The 25509-nt window shown below is 42.2% G+C and overlaps 1 protein-coding gene across 1 annotated transcript; it reads right to left on the bottom strand.

The window, feature by feature from the left end:
- Positions 1-20558: 20558 nt before the first annotated feature.
- LOC112256508 (Krueppel-like factor 11) lies at positions 20559-24553 on the bottom strand. The gene is made up of 4 exons (XM_024429818.2): positions 24368-24553; positions 22966-23226; positions 21524-22454; positions 20559-21311 (listed from the first exon to the last, which is right to left on the bottom strand). The coding sequence occupies exons 1-4, from the start codon at positions 24407-24409 to the stop codon at positions 21013-21015; spliced, it is 1533 nt and encodes a 510-aa protein (XP_024285586.1). The 5' UTR covers positions 24410-24553; the 3' UTR covers positions 20559-21012.
- Positions 24554-25509: the final 956 nt, after the last annotated feature.

Below are 25509 nucleotides of genomic sequence, written 5' to 3' on the forward strand. Positions count from 1 at the left end.
CACTGTGCCTTTAAAAACAGCTTGGAAAATTCCAGATAATTATGTCATGGCCTTAGAAACTTCTGTTAGGCTAATTGACATAATTTTAGTCAGGTGGAGGTATACCTGTAACGGCTGTTTGAAGAAGAAGACCAAGGTGCAGCGTGGTAAGTGTTCATGATTTATTAATAGAACTGAACACTGAATAACAAAGAGAACGAACAAGAATGAATCAGTTACACCAGCTCTGTCAGGAGGAATGGGTCAACATTCACCCAACTTATTGTGGGAATCTTGTGAAAGGCTATCCAAAACATTTGACCCAAGTTAAACAATTTAAAAGCAATGCTACCAAATACTAATTGAGTGTATGTAAACTTCTGACCCACTGGGAATGTGATGAAATAAATAAAAGCTGAAGTAAATCATTCTCTCTACTATTATTCTGACGTTTCACATTCTTAACATAAAGTGGTGATCCTAACTGACCTAAGACAGGGAATTTTTACTAGGATTAAATGTCAGGAATTGTAAAAAACTGAATGTAAATGTATTTGGCTACGGTGTATGTAAACTTCCGACTACAACTGTATGCATATCCTCTTAATTCTTAACTTATATGTGCTGTATATGTTAATCTATTAACCTACAAAACCTTTTTATGACAATTCATGTGATTTACAGATTAGAGCATATGTCTCTAACACCATTCCTATTATAATTAGCACTAGTCAAGGTCTTCTGGCCGTGAGATCAGGAGAATGGATTAGTTAGTGATTATTTCAAAACTATAAAGCCGGGGACAAAACCTGACAAGTTGAGGTTGCGGTGTTACCTCACTAACACCCTGATACAGTAGTCTCAAGTAAGCACACTCCCAAGACTTGTTCATCCCTCGGCTGTTGGACAGTAAAAGGCCTCCTATGAGCTGCTTTAGTCCTCTTGTTGAAAAACAAACTAAAGGCTTATTTCATGGGATGTAGCCTACAACCTACACATTACAGACAAATAGGAGGAGTTGGTAACACGTTGTGATGCAGTTCTGATACATTGTAACTAAGACCTGTCATGAGCCTATATGACCCCTTATAATGTCCTATGAACCGTATTATAATACCAACCTCATGATCTCAGAGTTTCACTTCGGATTTCACGTAATTGGATGAACGTACATTTTTGACCCATTAATTCCACGTGATTACAGGGTTAATTCCGCGAGGTCACAGGGTTAAAACAGAAACGACTCAAAAGGGTTACGTTTAGGCATTCATTCATAGTGGTTAAGGTTAGAGCAATGGTTTGGGTAAAGCATAAAACTAAATAATACATTTTGAAAAAAGTGCTATTTCCATTTAGTATCATGAAGTACTCTCATCAAGTGTGTGTTGGGTTTGGAGTGGACATCCCCCATTCTTGTGTCCTCTGTCCACCCCCGCCCTGTCACGCCCCTTACTACTCTCCCCGAGGTGTAATGTGACCACAATGGACTAAATGTCTAGCAGTAGCGAGATGTAAAGTCCCTAGAACGCACACATATGCTCATGCACAAGCCCCCACAACACACTCTCTCTTTCTCTATCTCTCTCTCTCTCTCTCTCTCTCGCCCTCTCTCTCGCTCTCTCTCTCTCTCTCTCTCTCTCTCTCTCTCTCACACACACACACACAAAGACACACATACACACCCATGCACACTACACAGACACACACTGTTCGTTCACACACTGCTGACAAATCACAAGACAAATTCCACTTCTCACCATGTTATGCTCTTGCCTCTGATTGCAACATATACTTCAGCCGCTCCCAGCGAATTTCAGAAATGTCAAGACAATGACCTCAATGCCAACAGGTGATAATGAGAGATGGATGTCCCCCTGCACTGAGGAGAGGCAGAAGCGGGGGGGGGTGAGTGTATGTGTGTGAGTGTATGTGTATGTGTGTCTGTGCACATGAATAGGAGTGTGAGGGAGGTTGAATGTGAATATGTGCAACATAGCTTCAGCGTGTAAATCAGCTAGAAAGATGTGTCGGCATCGAGTAATTGCCTCTGGCCCCCTCCCAGTTAGAGGGAGTGATGAGCTCTACAGCAGAGTCTCACAACTCAATCGCTGGTTGAAAACTGTTTTCTGCCCCTCCCAAAAGATAGAATTTGTAGATAATTGGCTCTCTGTCTGGGACTCACCCACAAACAGGACCAAGCCTGGCCTGCTGAGGAGTGACGGACTCCATCCTAGCTGGAGTGGTGCTCTCATCTTATCTACCAACATAGACAGGGCTCTAACTCCTCTAGCTCCACAATGAAATAGGGTGCAGGCCAGGCAGCAGGCTGTTAGCAAGCCTGCCAGCTTAGTGGAGTCTGCCACTAGCACAGTCAGTGTAGTCAGCTCAGCTATTCCCATTGAGACCGTGTCTGTGCCTCGACCTGGGTTGGGCAAAACTAAACATGGCAGTGTTTGCCTTAGCAATCAGACTAGGATAAAGATCTACTCCATTCCTGTCATTATTGAAAGAGATCGTGATGCCTCACATCTGGGAGGTATCAGAAGAGGACTGGCCACCCCACATAGCCTGGTTCCTCTCTAGGTTTCTTCCTAGGTTTTGGCCTTTCTAGGGAGTTTTTCCTAGCCACCGTGCTTCTACACCTGCATTGCTTGCTGTTTGGGGTTTTAGGCTGGGTTTCTGTACAGCACTTTGAGATATCAGCTGATGTACGAAGGGCTATATAAATACATTTGATTTGATATGGTTTAGGAGGGCGGGAGAGAATAGATGTGTGGTTGCATTGGGTGTACGTTGCATGTGAAAGAAGGAGAATGGACGAGTAAGTCGATGTATGGATGGGTATAAATGTGCCTGAGAAGAAGGGTGGGAAAAGACGGGAGGTTGGGACAAGCTTGGCTTGGGTGGGTAAGGGTGGGCAAGGAAGGGAGGTTGGGACAAGTTTGGCTTGGGTGGGTAAGGGTGGGCAAGGAAGGGAGGTTGGGACAAGTTTGGCTTGGGTGGGTAAGGGTGGGCAAGGAAGGGAGGTTGGGACAAGTTTGGCTTGGGTGGGTAAGGGTGGGCAAGGAAGGGAGGTTGGGACAAGCTTGGCTTGGGTGGGTAAGGGTGGGCAAGGAAGGGAGGTTGGGACAAGTTTGGCTTGGGTGGGTAAGGGTGGGCAAGGAAGGGAGGTTGGGACAAGCTTGGCTTGGGTGGGTAAGGGTGGGCAAGGAAGGGAGGTTGGGACAAGTTTGGCTTGGGTGGGTAAGGGTGGGCAAGGAAGGGAGGTTGGGACAAGCTTGGCTTGGGTGGGTAAGGGTGGGCAAGGAAGGGAGGTTGGGACAAGTTTGGCTTGGGTGGGTACAAGGAAGGGAGGTTGGGACAAGTTTGGCTTGGGTGGGTAAGGGTGGGCAAGGAAGGGAGGTTGGGACAAGCTTGGCTTGGGTGGACAAGGATGGGAGGGTCGCCAAAGCTTGGCTTAGGTGGGTAAAGGGGGGAGGGAAACTTGGAGGGGTGGTGGAGAGGGACACGCTTGGCTTGGAAAAGAGGAAAAGAAGGATTTACAGACACTACAATGTAATAAAAAAAACATTTGTGACTTGCAAATCTACTGTCAAATGAATATTGGAGAGAAAGTCAAGTCATTATTCTTCCTTGTTTGCCATTATAGTTAAGATCCAATGGTGGCTATTGGCTATTTCCTGGAAGTATGTCTGGTGCTTCCACTCATCTCACTTTGGTCTCTTGGTGGATCCACTCTCCCCAAGCAGAGCCCCACCAACCACTATACTTTGACTACATTATTTAAGTGGCAGTCATTCTCCAATGTATTTACAATGACATAATCCACAGATTTGTGGTACATTAGGGGATGAGTAGGAGCTTAAATGCCCTAAAAAGGCATAGCACCTCAAAGTACAAAGAAGTACTTACTTTGTGTTTTTTGTGTGTTTTCTGTTAAATGTTTGCTCAGCCTACATGTTCACACGTTATATATATATGTAATGTGTACAATAACTATGTATTCATATTAGGACTTTTCCATATACATGAGAGGTCCAACGCCCTCATAGGCTTCACGATGGCAAAAAAACAACCATAAGTGTTACGTCCGTCGTCGTAATGAGACCAAAGCGCAGCGTGGAAAGTCTACATCTTACTTTATTTTAGAGGAACACCAAAAAACAACAAAAGATCAACGACCGTAAAGTTCTGCAGGGCTATACAGCAACTGTGCAAAAACAAGATCCTCAGGTGGAAAACAGGCTGCCTAAGTATGATTCCCAATCAGAGACAACGATAGACAGCTGCCTCTGATTGGGAACCATACCCGGCCAACAAAGAAATAGAAAACTAGAATGCCCACCCAAATCACACCCTGACCTAACCAAATGGAGAAATAAACAGGCTCTCTAAGGTCAGGGCGTGACAATAAGGTTCTTGAACATTTAAAGAGATTGTCAGCAGATGTGGTTTTCCTGCAAGAGCTTCCCTTTACAAAAGGAGAAATTCAATATTTACAAAGGAGCTGGGTTGGAGAGGCCTATGCTGCCACCTACTGTAATAACAGCAGAGATGTAGGCATCCTGATAAATAAGAACACACATTTTTCCCATATATCCCAGCACACCGACCAAGAAGAATATTTTCTCATTTTGAATTGTACCTTACATGGGGAAAAATACATTGATTTTATTGTGTAGTGCCTTCAGAAAGTATTCATACCCCTTATTCCACATTTTGTTGTGTTACAGCCTGATTTCAACATTTATTCAATAGTTTTTTCCCCCCACAACGACGAAGTGAAAACATGTTTTTAGACATTTTTGTAAAAGTATTGAAAATGAAATACAGAAATATCTAATTTGCATACATATTCACACCTCTGAGTCAATCTTCTTTACATAAGTATTCAGACCCTTTCCTATGAGACTCAAAATTGACCTCAGCTGCATCCTGTTTCTATTGATCATCCTTGAGATGTTGATTGGAGTCCACCTGTGGTAAATTAAATTGATTGGACATGATTAGGAAAGGCACACACCTGTCTATATAAGGTCCCACAGTGCATGTCAGAGCAAAAGCCAAGCCATGAGGTCCCTAAGAACACAGTGGCCTCCAACATTCTTAAATGGAAGAAGTTTGGAACCACCAAGACCCTTCCTAGAACTGGCCGCCCGGCCAAACTTAGCAATCGGGGGAGAAGGGCCTTTGTCAGGGAGGTGACCAAGAACCCGATGGTCACTCTGACAGAGCTCCAGAGTTCCTCTGTGGCGATGGGAGAGCCTTCCAGAGGGACAACCCTCTTTGCAGCACTCTACCAAGGACTTTATGGTAGAGTGGCCAGACGGAAGCCACTCCTCAGTAAAAGGCTCATGACAGCCCTCTTAGAGTTTGCCAAAAGTCATCTGAAGGACTCTCAGACCATGAGAAACAATATTCTCTGGTCTGATGAAACCAACCGTCACGTCTGGAGGAAATGTCCTTCCCCATATTGACTGACATCATTCAATTCAATAATAAAAAATAAAATACAAGTAAAAGTTGTGTCTAGTAAAAATGTTATGCCGAGTGCCAGGTCTCTCTCCATTCAGAGACATCAGTATCAAGCCCATCTGTCAGTCTGGACTTCATCACATCATCTTGCAAGTCTCCATGTGTTGGTGCCATAAATGTTTCTGTGAAAACATACACACAGTCACTGTTCTGCCAATGGCAGATAGGATAGGTCATATCTGACACACAAACAGGTACAATGTTGAAGTTTGAACAGGTCAGATAAAACCTAGCCAATTACGGTCTTCAATTATGGTCTTCAATTACTGTCTTCCCATCATACGACTGAGGCTGCCGTCTGGCAAAAGCACCTCTAGTCCATCTGTAGAAATAGGCAGAGTTGAGGTAGAGTCCATCAGTGACACATACAATGGAAAGGGTGTTGCTGTTACTGGATATTTGTGCTGTCACTGTGCGAAAAGGGTCCATCCATATCAGGGGAAATCTTCACATGACACGTTTGTTATACAGTTGAAGTCGGACATTTACATACACTGAGGTTGGAGTCATTAAAACTTGTTTTTCAACCACTCCACACATTTCTTGTTAACAAACTATAGTTTTGGCAAGTCGGTTAGGACATCTACTTTGTGCATGACGCAAGTAATTTTTCCAATAATTGTATACAGACAGATTATTTCACTTATAATTCACATTATCACAATTCCAGTGGGTCAGAAGTTACACACTAAGTTGACTGTGCCTTGGAAAATTCCAGAAAAAAATATCACGGCTTTAGAAGCTTCTGATAGGCTAATTGACATCATTTGAGTCAGTTGGAGGTGTACCTGTGGATGTATTTCAAGGCTTACCTTCAAACTCCATACCTCTTCGCTTGACATCATGGGAAAATCCAAAGAAATCAGCCAAGACCTCCAAATAAAAATTGTAGACCTCCACAAGTCTGGTTCATCATTGGGAGCAATTTCCAAACGCCAGAAGGTACCATATTCATCTCTACAAACAATAGTACACAAGTATAAACACCATGGGTCCATGCAGCCGTCATACCGATAAGGAAGGAGATGCGTTCTGTCTCCTAGAGATGAATGTACTTTGGTGCGAAAAGTGCAAATCAATCCCAGAACAACAGCAAAGGACCTTGTGAAGATGCTGGAGGAAACGGGTACAAAAGTATCAATATCCACAGTAAAACGGGTCCTATATCAACATAACCTGAAAGGCCGCTCAACAAGGAAGAAGCCACTGCTCCAAAACGGCCATAAAAAAGCCGGACTATGGTTTGCAACTGCACATGGGGACAAAGATCGTACTTTCTGGAGAAATGTCCTCTGGTCTGATGAAACAAAAATAGAACTGTTTGGCCATAATGGCCATCATTTTGTTTGGAGGAAAAACGGGGATGTTTGCAAGCCGAAGAACACCATCCCAACCGTGAAGCACAGGGATGGCAGCATCATGTTGTGGGGGTGCTTTGCTGTAGGAGGGACAGGTGCACTTCACAAAATAGATGGCATCATGATGACGGAAAATTATGTGGATATATTGAAGCAACATCTCAAGACATCAGTCAGGAAGTTAAAGCTTGGTTGCAAATGGGTCTTCCAAATGGACAATGACCCCAAGCATACTTCCAAAGTTATGGCTTAAGGACAACAAAGTCAAGGTATTGGAGTGGCCATCACAAAGCCCTGACCTCAATCCTATAGAAGATTTGTGGGCAGAACTGAAAAAGTGTGTGCGAGCAAGGAGGCCTACAAACCTGACTCCGTTACACCAGCTCTGTCAGGAGGAATGGGCCAAAATTCACCCAACTTATTGTGGGAAGCTTGTGGAAGGCTACCCAAAATGTTTTTCCCAAGTTAAACAATTTAAAGGCAATGCTACCAAATACTAATTGAGTGTATGTAAACTTCTGACCCACTGGGAATGTGATGAACTGTAATGGTCGTCTTATGAAGGAGAAGAGGAGGACCAAAATGCAGCGTGGTAAGTGTCCATATTGATAATTTATTATCATAAGAGCACTAAACAAAATAACAATGAAGAATGAACGAAACGAAACAGTCCTGTCTGGTGTAGACACAAAACAGAAAACAATCACCCACGAAACACAATAGAAAACAGGCTACCTAAATATGGTTCTCAATCAGGGACAACGATTGACAGCTGCCTCTGATTGAGAACCATACCAGGCCAAACACAGAAATAGCAAATCATAGAAAAACTAACATAGACAACCCACCCAACTCACGCCCTGACCATATTAAAACAAAGACAGAACAAAAGAACTAAGGTCAGAACGTGACATGAACAAAATAAAAGCTGAAATAAATCATTCTCTCTATTATTATTCTGATATTTCACATTCTTAAAATTAAGTGGTGATCCTAACTGATCTAAGACAGGGAATTTTTACTAGGATTAAATGTCAGGAATTGTGAAAAACGGAGTTTAGATGTATTTGGCTAAGGGGTATGTAAACTTCTGACTTCAGCTGTATTCTAGAGAATACAGACCATTTCCAATGCATATTTTGAGTTTTGTGGATATACACCCTTCTGTAAAAAAAAAAGCAGACACTGAATATCCCTTTGAGCATGGTGAAGTTATAAATGTCGATTTTGGATGGTGTATCAATACACCCAGTCACAGCAAAGATACAGGCGTCCTTCTTAACTCAGTTGCCTGTGAGGAAGGAAACCACTCAGGGATTTCACCATGTGGCCAAAGTGACTTTAAAAAGTAACTACAACATTGTAGTTACTCCACAATACTAACCTAAATAACAGAGTGGAAAGAAGGAAGCCTGTACAGAATAAAAATATTCCAAAACATGCATCCTGTTTGCAACAAGACACTTAAGTAATACTGCAAAGAAAATTGCAATAAAAACATTTGTCCCCTTTTATTCTGAGAAAAAAAGTTTTTTTGTTTGGTGCAAATCCAACACAACATATCACTGAGTACCACTCTTTATATTGTCAAGCATGGTGGTGGCTGCATCATGTTATGGGTATGCTTGTCATCGGCAAGGACTAGTGAGTTTAAGATAAAAAGAAACAGAATACAGCTATAAGCACAGGCAAAATCATAGAGGGAAACCTGGTTCAGTCTGGCTTTCAACAGACACTGGGAGTCAAGTTCATCTTTCAGCAGGACAATGACCTAAAACACAAGATTAAATATACACTGGAGTTGCTTACGAAGACGACACTGAATTTTCCTGAGTGGCCTAGATACAATTTTGACTTATATCAGCTTGAAAATCTATGGTAAGACTTTCTAAAAACATGTTGTAAACGTTGTCATTATGGGGTGTAGATGAGTGAGAAAGACAATCTATTTCATATTTTTTTTATTCAGGCTGTAACACAACAAAATATGGAAAAAGTCAAGGGGTGTGAATACTTTCTGAAGGCACTGTATGTGTCCTAAAAAACAAACATGTTTTTTGAGCTTTCTTATGTCTCCTAGATATTGGACAGACACTTCAAAACCTTCAAAACCTTAGTCACGATGATTTATTTTTTGACTGTCTTTTTTGCCGTTTATGAATGTGTTATTCAATGCATACCATAGTAGAGGCCTATTTTTTTGTATATATTTTTAATACCTAAAGGGGACCTAAAATTCCCAAATTAAATAGCTAAATGATCCATGGTATGACCATCTTAAAACAATTCCATATGTTACAACCCCCCACCCCCAATTTTACTCAACAAGCTTTTTCAAAATCAACTAATTTCAAACAAAGTTTGTTGAGCAAACTAACTTTAACACATTAGCTAAAATTATTTTCCTTTTGAAGCACACACAACTCACAAAATAACCTTTGTTTACAAACAATGGAGTTAAAACAAGCATATATTTCGGGGTTACGATGGGTTAGACATTAACTAAGCACTCATGATGAGCTTAGTTCGACTAAGTTATATTCTTTAAGAATCAATGGGTATACATCATTCATTTAAAAGCCCCCAAAAATGGATGTAGCAATCGCAGATTGCAACTTCAATACCAAGGCCTATACGCCATGGTGTCAACAATGACATAACAGATGTCATAAACACTCGGCTGTTACCAACAGTAACTGACATTACTGTTCTATTAAGACTTACCAAATGAAAATACAGAGACCAAGTGGTCATTGTGACAGCCAATGAATCCAAAATGCTGTATATATTTCGTATTATGGACTATACTTTTCATGAACCCTTCAAAGTATACAAAAAATGACTTAAGGCATTAACTAAACCTTTTTTCACTCATAATGCAAAGGCCTTTGCCATCTCGATGCTTGGGGATATACCCTTTGTGAGCTCAGCCCAACACACTATTCAATGCATGTAGCCTATTGTTTGATCCAAAGTCAAGGCTACAGCTGCTCTGTCTGCCTACTCTTAAACAATTTCACTTTGCTACAGGAGGAGATATTAGCGGCTATGGTTACAGCTCTGTGAGTCCTGTTGGCAATCTGCGAGGCATCTGGAGTGGAGAGTTTACCTACGGTATAAGGTTTCAAAACACCAGCACATTACAGTTTTTTCTCAGTCGCTTTGGTGCATTTTTCACATCATCCCTAACATCTGCAAAATAATAAGTGCATTTCTCAGAACAATTTGTACAAACTGCAATATACAATAGATATGTTTCTAAAGCTAGTCAGTCACTAAAAATCCTTAGTACATCTCTCAAAAGTAAATATTCATGCCAATGATCATGTCAGTGTCATCAGAATGGTACGTAATTGAGTCATTGTTCACGAACAAGGTCGTCAAAAATGTTTAGGCATGTTGTCAATGTAACTGTGTACTTTGACAGTATTGCCTGATGTAAACTTAGGCTACAGTTTGGATGACAGTTACTGTATTGAAAATGCACAAGTCTGCACTTCTATGGCATATATCAATTTCAACAGTACTATTTACATATTACTGTATGTGGGTTATTGATTGAAAGAGACTGGACAACCCAAGGGGCACAAAGGAAAAAAACTAAATTAGAAAGAAACACAGGAAACCACCCCTAAGGCACAACTTTGACCGCAGCACTGTTGTGCTGTCTCTACACATCCAGACGTTCCTGTCTGTCGGCCCACATATTCTCATCCACATCACACCGGATATTTTCCCTTCCAATGCAACGTGGAAAGAATCTTTTGGAATGCCTTATCCATCCTCTGCAGGCGTCTACTGTGATGTCCTCACATGCTGCATCCATTGCAGCCAGCAGGGTCATCTGTGTGTGTGGCTGACGATCGTACACCTTCCACCTCCATGCTGAAAATAACTCCTCAATTGGGTTAAGGAATGGTGAATAAGGTGGGAGGAATTATATGAGCATCCTCAGGTGGCTCACAAATGTTTGATCGATGGAAACTCACATTATCACAAATGACCACATACTTTGGCAAATCCTCTCTAAGCAGACCCCTCTCATCATCAGGGATGAGAGCCCTGTAGAGAGTCTCTAAAAAGTTGCGCAGATGCTGGGTGTTGTATCACCCTATAAGGGAGATATGGGTTAGGACACCATGCTCCGAAATAACAGCACACATGGTGATATTTCCTCCCCGTTGGCCTGGCAAATCCACAGTAGCTCTGTGACCGATGATATTCCGACCCCGCCTTCTGCATTTGGTCAGGTTGAAGCCAGCCTCATCCACGTATACAAAGTTGTGAGAGGGTTCACTTGATTCCAACTCCATTATACGTTATATCCCAGAACACACAGTTGCATTTGTTTTGGTAAGGAAGAGTGACATAAAATGTACATATATTGCATGTTCCTTCCACAGCAATGGAAATGTGTGCAGTTTATGCTTACGGTACTATGTATCACTATATAATGTTGCTGTAAAGTAGTTACATAGATATATGTTTTACCTGTACATACTGGTACCGTAGCTCCTTAACTCTGTCCTCATTCCTTTTGAATGGTACATGGTACAGCTGTTTCATACTCATCTGGTTTCTATGCAGCACCCTGTCGATGGTTGAGATGCGAACCGTATGGATGTTTTCAAAGACACCGTTGTCTTCTATAATGGTCCTTTGTATTTCCCTGAGTCTCATGGCATTGTTTACTCGGACCATGGTGCAAATAGCCTCCTCCTGTTGAGGTGTGAAAAGGCGTCCTCTGCCACCGGTTTGAGGTAATCTTGCAGTCCTATGTGGGGAAATGCAGTGATGCATCGCACACTTTCACATAGACAAAATCTATGCGAACACATATTTTACTGTAAAACATACAGGTAAGGTGCAAGGTACATGTAAGGTGCAGTATGTATCTGTATAGAGTATATTTCTGTATGCTGTGAAATACTAGTGGACTACTGTAATATGAAGCATTGTAGGAAGTATACAGTATATTGCTTATATACAGTAACAGTGCACTGTACATTGGTGGACATACCTGTTCTCTCTTCGAAATGTTCGAACTATTGAGGACACGGTTGATCTCCCAATATTCGGCTGCACCCTTCGACCCGTCTCAGCCATTGTAAGGCCATGATTGACAACATGGTCTACAATAGTGGCCCTTATGTCATCAGATATGCGCCTATGTCCTCTTCTGCCTCTTCCTCTGTTTTGCCTTCCACCACGCATCCTTGCTCCTCTTCTTCCTCCTCTTGGCTGTTGACCCTGTTCGTTTCCTGGTCCATCCATTATTGGAAAATTCCAACTCTGTGTTGTGGTCTGTCTATATATGCTTGCCAATTGATTCTTCATGAGATGCAACTTTGAGCAATTTAGACAACTGGTTGATTGTTGGTTGAACTAACACTTTATATTCCTTCATGAGTGTGAGGGTCAATTTCACCTGCACGATTCATCAATTCACGTTTTTGTACAAAAGGTCTAATAGAAATGTGTAAAACTATGCTTGACAGTTTATGACAAATAGTTCAAACATTTTGCATGTAATGGCTTATTCAAGGAACTAATTCCTAGATGTTTTGAGGGATAAGACTATTCAATAGAGAACCATCTACTATATTTTGATCAACATGACATGAGCAATTGATAATGTGGAAAAAAGCTGACACTTGTACATTATCAATTGCAATTTGTTCAAAGGAATAAGAAATTGCTTTAATGATGTGCACAAGTGACTAGATGATTTGGAATTTGTACAAGTAGTATCAAGAATTGCACGTTTGATCTAAGAAATGCACCAAAGCGACTGAGAAAAACTGTAATACTCACCTATAACAAAAATAATTTGAATGATTACTTTTAATCAGTGATTCAGAGATATTTTCTTGGAATTTGGTTTCAGATTTTTCCTTTTGATCTACTTGCCCCATTAGAGACAAGAATGTTGTAGAAGAACATGAGGGTAGTAGAAATGTTAGTGTGTCCATACACACACATAGAGAAAGAGATAGAGAGAGCACGAGGGAGAGAGAGAGAGAGAGCACGAGAGAGAGAGAGAGAGCAAGACAGAGAGAGAGGGAGAGAGAGCAAGAGAGTGAGACAGAGAGAGAAAGAGCGAGAGAGAGAGATAAATAGGGGAGGGAACTACAGGCCTAAATCTATTCTACCTATTCTATTTCAGTAATACACAAAGCGCAACGCAAGATCACCAAAAAAGGTGTAGCGACAACAATGTTTTTGCTCCAGCCCTGCTCTAACACACAGTATAGTCTAAATACTGCAACAACTGATAGCAAATCCTTGTTTTTGATAGATGAATCTGAGAGTGGGAACCAATTATTCACACTGATGCAATCAATCCACCAACACAACTGATTTTCCATTCTGATAATACAGTAGCAGCAGACAGTCACACTTGGCCTATATGTTTCTGCCATCTGCTGGTAAACGCGTAACATTTCAGCTGATTTAACTTATCCACAATAGAGTACCACAGTATGAGTCATAATACCCATAAAGCCTAGCGGTCAAACATGTAAATGGTTCCAATAGTTTTTTCACAATATTTCCCATAGGGGAAACACTTCAAATAAGGGCTATGTTTCGTGTAGGCTTACCCTGGTGTGGTGTTTTGATAACCGTGTAAATCCCTCTCAGACAAGGTGACGTTTATCAATATATTCGCCTGTATTTACCCCCCCAGCTAGGTTTTATGGGTATTATGACACGCCCACTGTGGGGCTCTATATCACATCTCAGATTCATAGTTCATACTCATATCAAATCAAATAGCCTATTATTACATGTTATCATGAGAAATGTTATTATGAGAACAAACAAGATGGGTATGGACACAGTAGCAACATGTAGGTTTGAGCAAGTGTGATGTCATTAATGTTTGTTGGAATTCATGTGTCTGAGTTGGTGTTTTTTTTGTTGCATTTATTTGTGATTTTTCTTTATGTTGAAGGTTGGGCATTACAGTTTCTTACAATCTCTAGGACCCATTTCTCAATACTTAGGTCATTCTTTCAAAACCCTTCACACAGTTCTCCTAATCAACTTTCAGCTTGGCACAGCAGTTAATTTCACATCCAAAATGCACTAAAACTACCAAAACACTTCATACAAGCCTCAAATCAACTAATTCTTCCACAACACTCGCAAAGGTTGTCACCCGACAAGCTCACTTTGTCACTCATAAAACAATCATTTGAATTTGTATATACACCATCTAACAATACAGATACAGTAGCAATGCTAGTCAACCTTGTCATCTGCATTTGGTCACAGGTTCTCATCCACATCACATCTTATGTCATCTTGGGGCAATACACTTAGGAAAGAATATTTTGACAAGCACTGTTCGGGAGGTGCTCGGCGGTCGTCGTCACCGTCCTACTTGCCGCTACCGATCCCTTTTTCGTTTGTCTGTTGGTTTTGTCTTATTAGTTTCACCTGTGTGTATTTTAGTTTAATTAGCTTCCCTATATGTAGTAGTATGTCCCGCCCTTGTTTTGTGCGGGATTGTTTTTGTTACTCTGTTGGATGTGGTTTTCATGTGTGTATTCTCCGGACTGTTTGGTCCTGTGTTTGGGCTGGTCTGTTCTATGCGCCCTGTATGTTGGCGTGACAGTTTTTTGGCCAGAGAATAAATCACAATATACTGAACCCTGCTCTCTGCGCCTGATTCCAACCCACCACTCCTAGTATCCCGTGACACCCTGGCAATCTTCTGCAGATATGTCCAGTTATCCAGCATTCATTACGTCCAGGAGGGACATTTGATCACGTGGATGGTGTTCATAAACCTTCCACCTCCATGAGGAAAAGAATTCCTCTATGGGTAGAGGAATAGAGAGTAAGGTGGATCCAGGGATGGGCTGCAAACCACTCTGACTGCATGGGAGTGGTGAAATGTCACACTGTCCCATACAATTACAAACGTTGGCCCATTTCACCTCACTGCAACCCTCTCCTCAACTGGCACAACCCTTCCACAGAGGTCACCCAGGAACTAAATGAGAAGCTTGGTGTTGTATGGCCCAATTAGTGGTTTGTGTAACAGAAATCCATCAGAGGATATTGCTGCACACATTGTGATGTTGTCCCCTCTGGCCCGGGACATCCACTGTGGCTCTTTTTCCAATCACATTCCTTCCTCGATGCCGTGTTTTGGCCAAGTTGAAACCAACCTCATCCACAAAGATGAATATGTGGGGTGCTTGCCTGGCTCCAATCTCCATGATTCTCTAAAATAAATCCACAAGGCAACATAAGAGTTAGGCTATCACGGTAGTTTACATTATACCTGAAAACATGCCGTTGTGTGCCTCTGCCCTGTTTGGTTTTTGTTCAAAACCAGTTCTGTATTTTATAGTCATCTTACCTAGACATATTGGTTCCTGAGTTGCTTGACTCGTTCAGAGTTCCTCTCAAAGGGGACAGTGTACAACTGCTTCATCCTGACTTGATGTTGTTTCAGGACTCTAGAAATAGTTGTTATTGTTACATTGTGAATATTTCCAAATGTAATGTTGTCTGCCAACACTCTGTCCCGAATCTCTGTGAGTTTTGTGTGTCATTGTTTTTGTTTTACTGCTTAGGACCCAACGGTTACCTCCCACAGAGAGGTAGGATTTTTCACTGCTGTGCAGGAAACTGCAATTGTTGATATGGTCATCAGAAACAATGGCATAAGTAGGTTTGAAGGCTTTGCTCAATTACTTCTGTAATGTGCAGTTCAGTCAGATGCCCTTACAGAATGCACATCTTACCTGTTGTTTTGCCAGACATTTCTCACAATTGATGCCATGTTGAGTGTTGCACATTTGGCTACACTCTCAGACCAGCCTCTCCCCTTGATAGAGCATGATTTATTACATTATCAATTATAGTAGCCCTAATCTCATCTGAGACAATAGCTCTTGATCTTCCTCTCAGTCTTCTTCCACCACGCATACATACTCCTCTCCCTCTCCCAGCCACTCTTCTTCCTCTGTCAGCCACTTCTCTATCTCTGGCTGGGTCAATGTTTACATTACAGTACAGCATTATTCCTAAGATGTCCCCTTTTGTATAGATGGTAATGAAATGGAAGACTAACACCTGGGTAGGTGTTCAGCTACAATGGGAAACAGCTGTGGTTGGTCTAATTGTTTTGATAGTATTTCATTTTTTAGATTTGGAATATATTTCAACACTGTATTACTGTAGAAATGTAGCAAATTGATGTCTTATTCAATTGTGTGTTGTTAGGTTTTGAATTTAAGTTTAACAGTTTTGAAAAGAGTATGTAAACATGTGCAAATTGGCCTGTAGGTACATAGAGTTTTGGTGGTGGTTGTGTCTGAGTGAGAAAAGAATTCATGAAATTTGAAAGATGTAGACATTGAATGCATTTTGTGCCAAAGCAATGAAAAATGATCTACAGTTTATTCCACAGACTTGCTGTTGTGCTCATAGTGTGAGGAGTTTTGAAAAAGTGACATAAGTATTGAGAAACGGGTCCTAGCGATTGTAAAAAAAAAACTAAAAGTTCCAGCCAATGTCATGTCTCGTTTAGTGGATCCCTGTCTGTGGAATGTTCAGTTGTCTATTGTCTTTTGTCTATGTCTATTGTACATTTTTTTTAAACAAACATTTTTACAAATATTATAAGTAGCTGAAGCACTTGAAGACCAATACTATACTTACCAATCTTTAACTTTACAATCATATCATCAAAAACACATGGGTCATTGGGTAGACAGTATTGAATTCCATATAGTTTTATTGACTTTGATAAGTCCACAATAACAGTGAGGTTACAGTGAGGTTTTCTCTCTCACCCAGGACAGGTGGATGTTTTGTGTGGATGTTTTCCACCGTCCTCAGACAACGAGTGAAATATCCAACCGATTTAATGTTTGCTTCATACCAGAAGAATTCCCAGAGCTGTCAAAGTACAAAATCTGGAGTGTGTGTGTGTGTGTGTGTGTGTGTGTGTGTGTGTGTGTGTGTGTGTGTGTGTGTGTGTGTGTGTGTGTGTGTGTGTGTGTGTGTGTGAGAGAGAGGGTGTGTGTGTGTGTGTGTGAGAGAGGGTGTGTGTGTGTGTGTGTGTGTGTGTATGTGTGTGTGTGTGTGTGTGTGTATGTATTACAGAGAGACATTATTCCATGAGAAAAAAATATTCAATATGGGATTTAAATCCCTTACAATGTCAATCTACAATAGAAATACAATCTATTCTATATTAATGTAGGCTATCATCACATCAATCACCCATATAGTGATAATAATCAGTAAATGGTAGACATAGTTTAGCCATATTTTTTTCCTCACTTGATAATCTGTTGATAAACAACCTATCCTTTTTCGTTGCTTTAATTGAATTAATGCATAGAGATGAATGATTTATGAATGCACCACCATTGTCTCACCTTATAGTGTTATTTTTGTTATTATGTGACCAAGCTGAATGAATCCAAATGAAATCAACCAGTAACCGAAACTCATAGTTTATCACTAGTTTATCAGTTTCTCGTGTCATTTTTTGTTGTTCAACCATGTAGCCTAATCAACTACATGTCAATACAACAGTGGCCACTTATAACAAACATCTTTACAAAAGGTATACCTAAAATACATGATGATAAACAAACGCTTGTAAATAAATCAACATGAGATTTTTCTTAGGTAAAATACTGCATCTTTATTGAGGATAATAACACATTAATAACACATGAATGTCATTCAGAATGGAGGGAGGGCAGTGAAATCCATAGTACAATATGGTTTCAGAAAGCCACTGGCTGCGTCCTGCAGCAGGTCACCACAGGGTATGCCGGGTCCATCCTGGCATGCAGTAACCATGGAGGCCATTACGCAGAGTGGAACCATCACGGTCAAGGCGAGAACCCTTGCGCGGTAGGCCGCCTTCTGCAGACCCCCGAATATACTTTTCCTGAACCAACTCTCGGTCGGAGCAGGTGGAGATGCCACCTCCTCCTTATTCGTCTGCTTAACGATTTGCGCGGCATACTTCTCTGCCTGCGCAATTTCCTCTGCGAGGGTGGGAGGCCTTGTCTTGTGCGTAACGGTACTGTCGCCGTCTTTATCCGCGCCGGAGCAGTCTTCATCATTTTTTCCAGCGTTCTTGGCTTCGTCAATTCTCTCCGCCAAGTCTTTCAACCTCTCCTGAAACACCTGGACGCAGGATACCGATTCAGCGAAGTGGCTTTGCATCTCCTCGATTTGGGAGGTTTTTCTCTGGATCAATGTATCTTTCTGAAGAATAGTGATTTGGGCCTCTTCGTCTTGATATTGTAAGAGTCCAACAAAACGGTTTAGGTGCTTTATTGTAGTCTTGCCCTTCTTTCCCTCGGGTTTAAGGATGAATAGATCATCCTTCATCATTTCAATCTTATCCCTGATGGAGTCATTCTGCTGTTCAAGCTGCAGGCGCCGAGACTCCAGCTGTGCGCTTTCGTGGCTACGCTCATGCAGGGCTTTACGCGCCTCCCGGATATTGTCACGCAGGGTGTCCAAATAATCTATGGTGCTCCTGAGATTTTTCACCTGTTTCTTTAACTCAATGTTCTCTTGACTTAGAGACAGGGTATTCTCCTCGGCATACACTTTGAGTTTTTGCAGCTCTGCGTTTTCCATCATCTTCAGGTTTTTACTGTAGTTGAGTTCTGCAATCAGGTCGCTTGTCCTGTTGTTCACAGGTGTCTTGAGCATCTTTGCACCATCCATTGTGTCATCCATAGAGTTTGTCAGCGGATGTTTAGCCTCATCCACAGTGCCTCTCTTTGTAAAATTGTATTTCTTGTTTTTTTCCACAGTGTCTCTCTGCGGAGTGGGTCCATCGTCTGTTTCAGCGGCCACCTTATCCTTGTAGTCATCCGGTGCGAAACCCTTTCGGCCGGCCTTTGATTTCGACCTTCTGCCGGGGGGTCGCGGGTGGCGGGCAGGTGCAGTAATGAGCTGGTCACCCTGGTCCTCAAACACGTCTTCGGAGGTTTGACGGGTCCACTCGGCCGGGAAAGTGGAGACCCTTGACGAGTCCAGGGAATGCTCAGACACTGTGAGACGCAGGTGAGGAGAAGAGTATTTGCGCGGCATCTTGGAGTATATATTCAGCCTAAACTTTGGTCATCTGTTTTTGTAGCAGGCTCTCGGAGTTATCACTGTTTCACTTGAAACAATAATGATGCTGCGTGCTTTTATAGCCTTGGTCATTATGACGCAAGGCACGCCAAACTTTAACATCGTTCTGTTATGACGTCATAATGTGTCAAGTCAAAAGTCCAATTGGCCTATTCGTCCATGAGCAAGGGATCGGTCACTTGGGTGATGATGTCTCATAGCAACAAAAAAAAAATGTGTTGGTCTATGTCCCTAGATTTGGAAAATGTGTGACAGCAGTGCAGCAGCAATGGTAGCTTTCAGGGTGTTATCACTCTTTCTTTCATCCCTCCATCCCTTATACAACAAGTTAATGCTCACTTATACCATTTAATCATATATCATTGGAATGCTTAGACTCACAGATATTTGTCAGATACATTTTCGGGCATGTTCAGGTCAACAAAATGTGGACCCAATTTGACCTCTAGGGTACATATAATTACCTGTATAAATTGCTTTGAAAAGCAAAGCTTGATACATTTTAAACTTTGACATGATATATAACATAACCAACTTTCAAAGCACCAGCTACAATTATTGTTTAAAAATCACTCATGTTGTGCCATTGACATTAGAATGGTGGAAGTTTAGCCATAGAATTGCATGTAATAGGGTAGCTATGTTTTTGGATTGTAACTTGGTCTGACCACAAGGTGTCACTTGTGGAGTCAGATGATGTTGCTTTTGCCCACAAGGTGTCAGTGCTAGACAGTCCCAGAAAGCATGAACCCATTCAACCCAGAGAGGAAGTATTGTGTAAATCGGTCAGTAAGGCAAAGGGGCGGGTAATTCAGGAACCCAGTCTATTGGTCGCACCCCCCTACAGTTCGGTTTTCTCACAATCTGATTGGAGGACGGTTGTTACCGGGTGTGGAACCACAGCAGCATAAGAGAATACAGATAATGATGGAAGTGTGTGTTTATGTAATACGGAACTTCCAACATTCAAGGATGACTACTTTGCCATAAGCTAGTCCAGATAAGGCATATATTAGACCATTAGACATAAATCAGTATTATTAAATGAGCCCAGGGACTGATAACATCAGTTATCAATTGGTACAGGAGTAAAAATGTTACTTATTAATAATACTTGCGAGGTCTTACCGGTATTACAGGGGAAAAAATGATTAGCCATGATCTTGTAAGTACAGAGGCAAGGATATGAGTGCCTTTATTTCCCAGATGCCTCATAGCATAGTTTGGATTAGAACTGCTGAATGGGACAAAGTCCCCTGTCTGCACGTTCCACTAAGCCAACAGGATGTGGTCCAGTCCAGAGCAGTGGTCAGTCAGCACATTGAGCAGGAAGTGTTTCAGCTGACCGTCAGACACAATCCCACCAACTCACACAGGATGTGGCAAGACACCACTATTCCTCTACCGTAGGACTAGGGGAGTGACTGGAAAGGAATGCTGACTAACAACTAGAGTGCTGTTCTGATTTGTCATGTTTTTCAGAAAAAGAGAACCATCTTGTTATTTTCAAAGGTTACGTTTAGGGCAATGGGAGAGTTTAAACACAAGTTAATCATATTTTTCTTTATTACAAATGTATTAAATAATATGAAAAGGTTAAAGAGTAAGTAATTATCACAGTATAGATTACTATCCACGTAGATTGTAGTACAAATTACAACATTTTCCCAAATTAATACATGCAGTTCAGAGTACGATACGAATACATTCATATAGATACTATACATACAAAAAAAAGACAAGTGAAATGTGTGAGACAAACGTCATTACAAAGGCTTTGGCAAAAGAGTACATACATACAAACAATTTCATAAAATACCTGAAAAGTAAACAAAAATAATGCATTTTTCTTCAACAACAAAAACTGCAGTAGAGGAAAGAGTCCAGTGCATGTCTTTAGAAATGTTCCATTAGTAAAATGGCAGTTTGTGCACTTGGCTGTCCCTATCCCTGTCATGGTTTTGGGTAAGAAGTCACTAGTGGGTAGATGTTGGGCTCAAATCTAAATTGAGGCAGGTACCAGCATACTGAGGGAGAGTGGGGCGGGGTTTGACGGCGGCGACTTGGGAAAGGCCATTTTGTTGAGGCTGCGCACCTCGGCCTGCCAGGAAGGGATCTTCTTGGTGGTCATGTGACGGCGGGCGTGTTTGGTCAGGTGGTCGCTGCGCATGAAGCGCCTGTCGCACACGGGGCACACAAACTTTTTCTCGCCTGTGTGGGTCCGCCGGTGGCGCGAGAGCTCGTCGGAGCGCGCAAACTTCTTGTCGCATCCCTCCCAACTGCAACTGAAGGGCTTCTCACCTGAAAGAGAGGGAGACAGAGCGATAATGAGTTTGCAAGTCATCATTTTATCACCAGCAAACCCACACATGCTCCGAGTCAGATAAACGACCTCATAGTCTTCAGTTAAAATCATGATACAATATCAAGATCCTAGAATTTAATCCCCATAAAATGTCACATTCTTTCCCTCTCATTCCCAGCCATCCATGAGGAACACTTTTCTCTCTTACCTGTGTGTGTCCGGAGGTGTGCCTTGAGGTGGGAGCTCTTGAAGTAAGTCTTCCTGCACCCGGAGAAGTTGCATACATAGTTCCTCCGGCGGGAGAAGTCAATTTTGGTGCCACCGCAGGGTCCGGTGGGCACGTAGACCGGGGCGGGGGCCAGAGGTAGCAGCTTAGTGTGGCCCATGGTCATGACAGTCTGTGGAGAGCAGTGGGGGGCCTGAGAGACTTGGGACTGGGGAAGAACCAGCATCACCGTGCCCTGCGGCATAGCCTGGCTCATGAGGAAAGGCTGCTGCAGTGCCCCGTTAGGACCAGACTGGGGCAGGATGGATGTGGGGGTCCTCGAGGTCTGTACCGGGCCCTGGATGAACGCCGAGATCATCCCTGATTGGTTACCCACCGGGAACATCTGGCAGATGATTGGAGGGCTGGAGGTGGGTGGTGGGGAGAGGCGTGTAGGCAGGCTATTTTGTGGTTGGGTGTTAGCATGAAGGTGGGAGAGGCTCTCCTTACAGTGGATAGCCTGTGGCTCTTCGTTCTCAGTCTTGACCGCCTCTTTCTTGCAGGAGGAGAGGGCAGGATTGGGTGTGAAGGAGACCGATGGAGGTGTGATGCTCTGTTCAGTCTTTTCTGTGTGCTGTTGACAGACCATCAGCTCGGAAGTTCTGTGTTGCTTTGTGGGGGGCGCTGGAATGTGCTGGCAGAGGTGTGTGTCTGCGGTGTGGCGGATAACACTGGTTGCCATGGCTCTGCAGGGTGGCGGTGGTGGGGTCTTTCCGTTGGTTGGGGACTCCGAAATGGATGCCATGGGCATTTGTGGGACCCCACAGACCCTTACAGAGAGGCTGGAGCTGGGCCGGCTCAGAGGGGAGGTGATGGTGTGGATGGCAGTGGTAGAGGTCTCAGCAAAGCTGGGGCTGTGAGGGGGAGTCATACACTGGAAACCAAAGAGAAGACAGAATTAGTGTGTGCCCAGGAAGTAGAACAACCACTGTATGTAGTGTACTAATACATAGGTCTTAGTTTGGGTGTGTTCAGTTTCAAAATGGATGTTCAATACAGCTATTGGGAGAGATAAGTGGCCACAGTAGGCAGGTACATACACTAAACTAAATAACTACTTAGAGCTGGGTGGCTGTAAAACAGCGATGTTGAAAACCAGCAGCTGAGAGAGATGAGCACGGGTTGCAGTTCAAACTCTCAATCCTACCTACCACCTGTGCAGCAACCTTCCTAACCCTTCCAACACCTATAAACCCTCGCAAAGTTTTCCTGAAATAAAGACACTATCTTCATGCTAAGTGCTAAAAAAAAACAGGAGTTTACACAGTAAGTAAAAGCTGGTACTACTGTATTTACTAATCAAATACAGCCCACAGATGCTTCTTAGTGATGGCTGTTTTGGGATGTGTGGTGGTTACGGTTGCCAAGACAGGATGCACTCTTACCAAGGAGGAGAGCGAAACAAAGTCCTTTGGGGGCTCCAGTGGGTCCTGAGGCAGCAGGGAGTCACAGGAGTCCGAGGCAGGGGTAAGCGGTCTGGGCTTGCAGGGGCTGGCGCGGCGTTGGCCCCAGGAGCTCATGCAAACCAGAGCCTCAGCAGCCTCCAGGTCTGTGTACTCCAGGTTGCAGCCTGGGGAGGACTGCTTACTGTCAAGTCTTCTCCTCTTCAGATAGGAGCCACACTGGTCCATCACCATCCCTTTTGCCTGGGGAGGAGAACAAATGGAGAAAAGGAAAGAACATTAGGTCTGATGATGACATCACGTAATAGAAGACTGGTGAGTTACCAGAAGGACGAATCACCACAAAAACTGGGAAATGTGTAAGGGAGATCCAATCAAGACCATACTGGTAGATACACATTAGCATACCAAGGGAAGCTTCCGAAATTACATCAAATGAACATCTGAAGAGTTTCTTTTCTCACCAGTCACTGGCTTAATGCTCAAGCACCTGTTGCTTAGATGTTAGTCTCAGAGGGTAGATGGAGCAGGCTTGAGACTACACCCCATCTACCATAGGCAATGTGCCAATCCATCTCCCATTGTCATATTGACCAACTAGTGACATCTCCCTACCACTAGCCACGTGACACCCCCATGCACAGGGCATGTAAAACCAGTGTTAACACTGCATCAGGAGGTGCCTTGTCTGCACTGACACTTATCAATGGTCCTATTGCAGGGTTCCCCAACTTGAAGCCCAGTTGGTGATTTTATTTGGCCCCCCAAGTAATGAGCAAAAAAATAATTATATATATAAAATTGTTTTTTAAAATCTCTTTAAAGTATTCTTGCGGTCTACAAATTATTTGTAATTATGTTCCAGCCCCCTGATCATCCGCTCAAGAAAAGAAATCGTCCGCGCGGCTGAATCTAGTTGATGATCCCCGTCCCATGGCCACTCCCCAGATAAAATAATGTGACCAGCTTCACACAGTGAAAGAGTAGCCCACCAAGGCAAACCACGACTACTCTACTAGGCTTAAATGGTTACCATAAATTGATGTTGGGTAACATTAATAAATGATTGCAAAATTCTGTCAACTCGTCACAGTTGATTTAAAGATATTAGACAAACAGTCAATCATTGGTAACGTTAAGTCATTGGATGTGTTAATTTACCAGCTGTAATAACAAATAACTGTCTCAAAACCATTTAAAAAATCTTAAGATTTTTTTTTGACATGATTCATTTACAAATTAAATAATACTGTAACCTAAAAAGTAAAGTGCTACTAATAAACTGGAGCCACAAACAAAAACAAATACAGTTAGTAGCCCACTCATTATTCGAATGCTGGACGTTAATTCATATGAAATAACACGCTTTAAATAATATTCTTACCCCACATGAGACTTCAAATTCTGAACATTTTCGTGAAGGCATTGTTGAGATATATTTTATTTCAGTTTAGTGTCAAGCCGACAAAAGAACAAAAAAAAGCGATGACACTGCCCCAGCTCAGTTAACTGGCTGTTGAATTCGTCTTTCACTAGGTCCTCTCTCAGCTGTGTAAAACATGAGGATAAAAAAAAGGAAAACAACATTCACAACACATTGGCGGGAGGCAACATGCCACCAATGAAAAACAAATGTGTGTGAGACATTAGCCAATGGCAGGCGAGATGACGCGTGATCAGTGCATGGTCGCCTGAGGATTGGAGGAAATAGGGTGCGTGGCTGTTGGTGGGCGTGCAGGGGGAGTCATCCGTGTCAGAAAGAACCTGATGAACTGCAAGTCTGAAAACTAGGCGAAAGGTCGTAGTGCCGAATTAGGCGAAACCTGAGTTTCGAGACCATGTGTTTTTGGCGTACTTTAAAAAAACATTTTTACAGGTTATCTTATCTTTTAGAGTTGGCCAATGAAGGCACACATTCTTTGTCAGTTAGAGTAGCTGGTAAACTGCTATTTAGTCGCTTGTGAAATGTAAAGCGCCATGCTCTATTTTACTCTTATGATTTCACTCCAAAATGATATGCATTCCAAGATACAACTGTGTTTCATTCTATCAGATCACAGTTACATTCATGCTCTAGCTGCTACTTATTGCTACTTATAATATATATGTTACTATATATTACATGTTTAGCACGTCTTACATATAATTTTTCGACTACTATAAGACCAACATGAACTACAGAGGCCTCAGGATGCCTAAAGCATAAAATGTATAACTAAAAAACAACTATTCATCTAAAGACTATTGGAAATTCAACACCCCACAATATTATACACATTGTTTAGTTACATTGGAATTAAAGAGTGCTTTTAGACATAGGATAGACCACTTTAGATCCATACCCTCCCCCTCAACCCCAAATTTTGGCCTATGGTCTTGAACTCCATGACTTCTTCTACTATGGTTGACCCAGTAAAACAACACATTTCACTGCACCTATTCGGTCGGTGTATGTAACAATAGAAAATCGTAATGAATTCCATTGTAAATAACATCTTTCAAGGAATTCTAGGGTGGCGCTTGTGA

The sequence above is a fragment of the Oncorhynchus tshawytscha genome, linkage group LG08 (assembly GCF_018296145.1).
Source record: "Oncorhynchus tshawytscha isolate Ot180627B linkage group LG08, Otsh_v2.0, whole genome shotgun sequence".
NCBI lineage: Eukaryota > Metazoa > Chordata > Actinopteri > Salmoniformes > Salmonidae > Oncorhynchus > Oncorhynchus tshawytscha.

Excerpts from the sequence above, each read along its gene's own strand:
- LOC112256508 (XM_024429818.2), bottom strand. The coding sequence starts at position 24,409 with ATGCCTTCACGAAAATGTTCAGAATTTGAAGTCTCATGTGGG. Across the intron at positions 22,455-22,965 it reads TTGTTTCGCTCTCCTCCTTG|TGTATGACTCCCCCTCACAG; the intron begins GTAAGAGTGCAT and ends TTTGGTTTCCAG. Across the intron at positions 21,312-21,523 it reads ACACCTCCGGACACACACAG|GTGAGAAGCCCTTCAGTTGC; the intron begins GTAAGAGAGAAA and ends CCTCTCTTTCAG.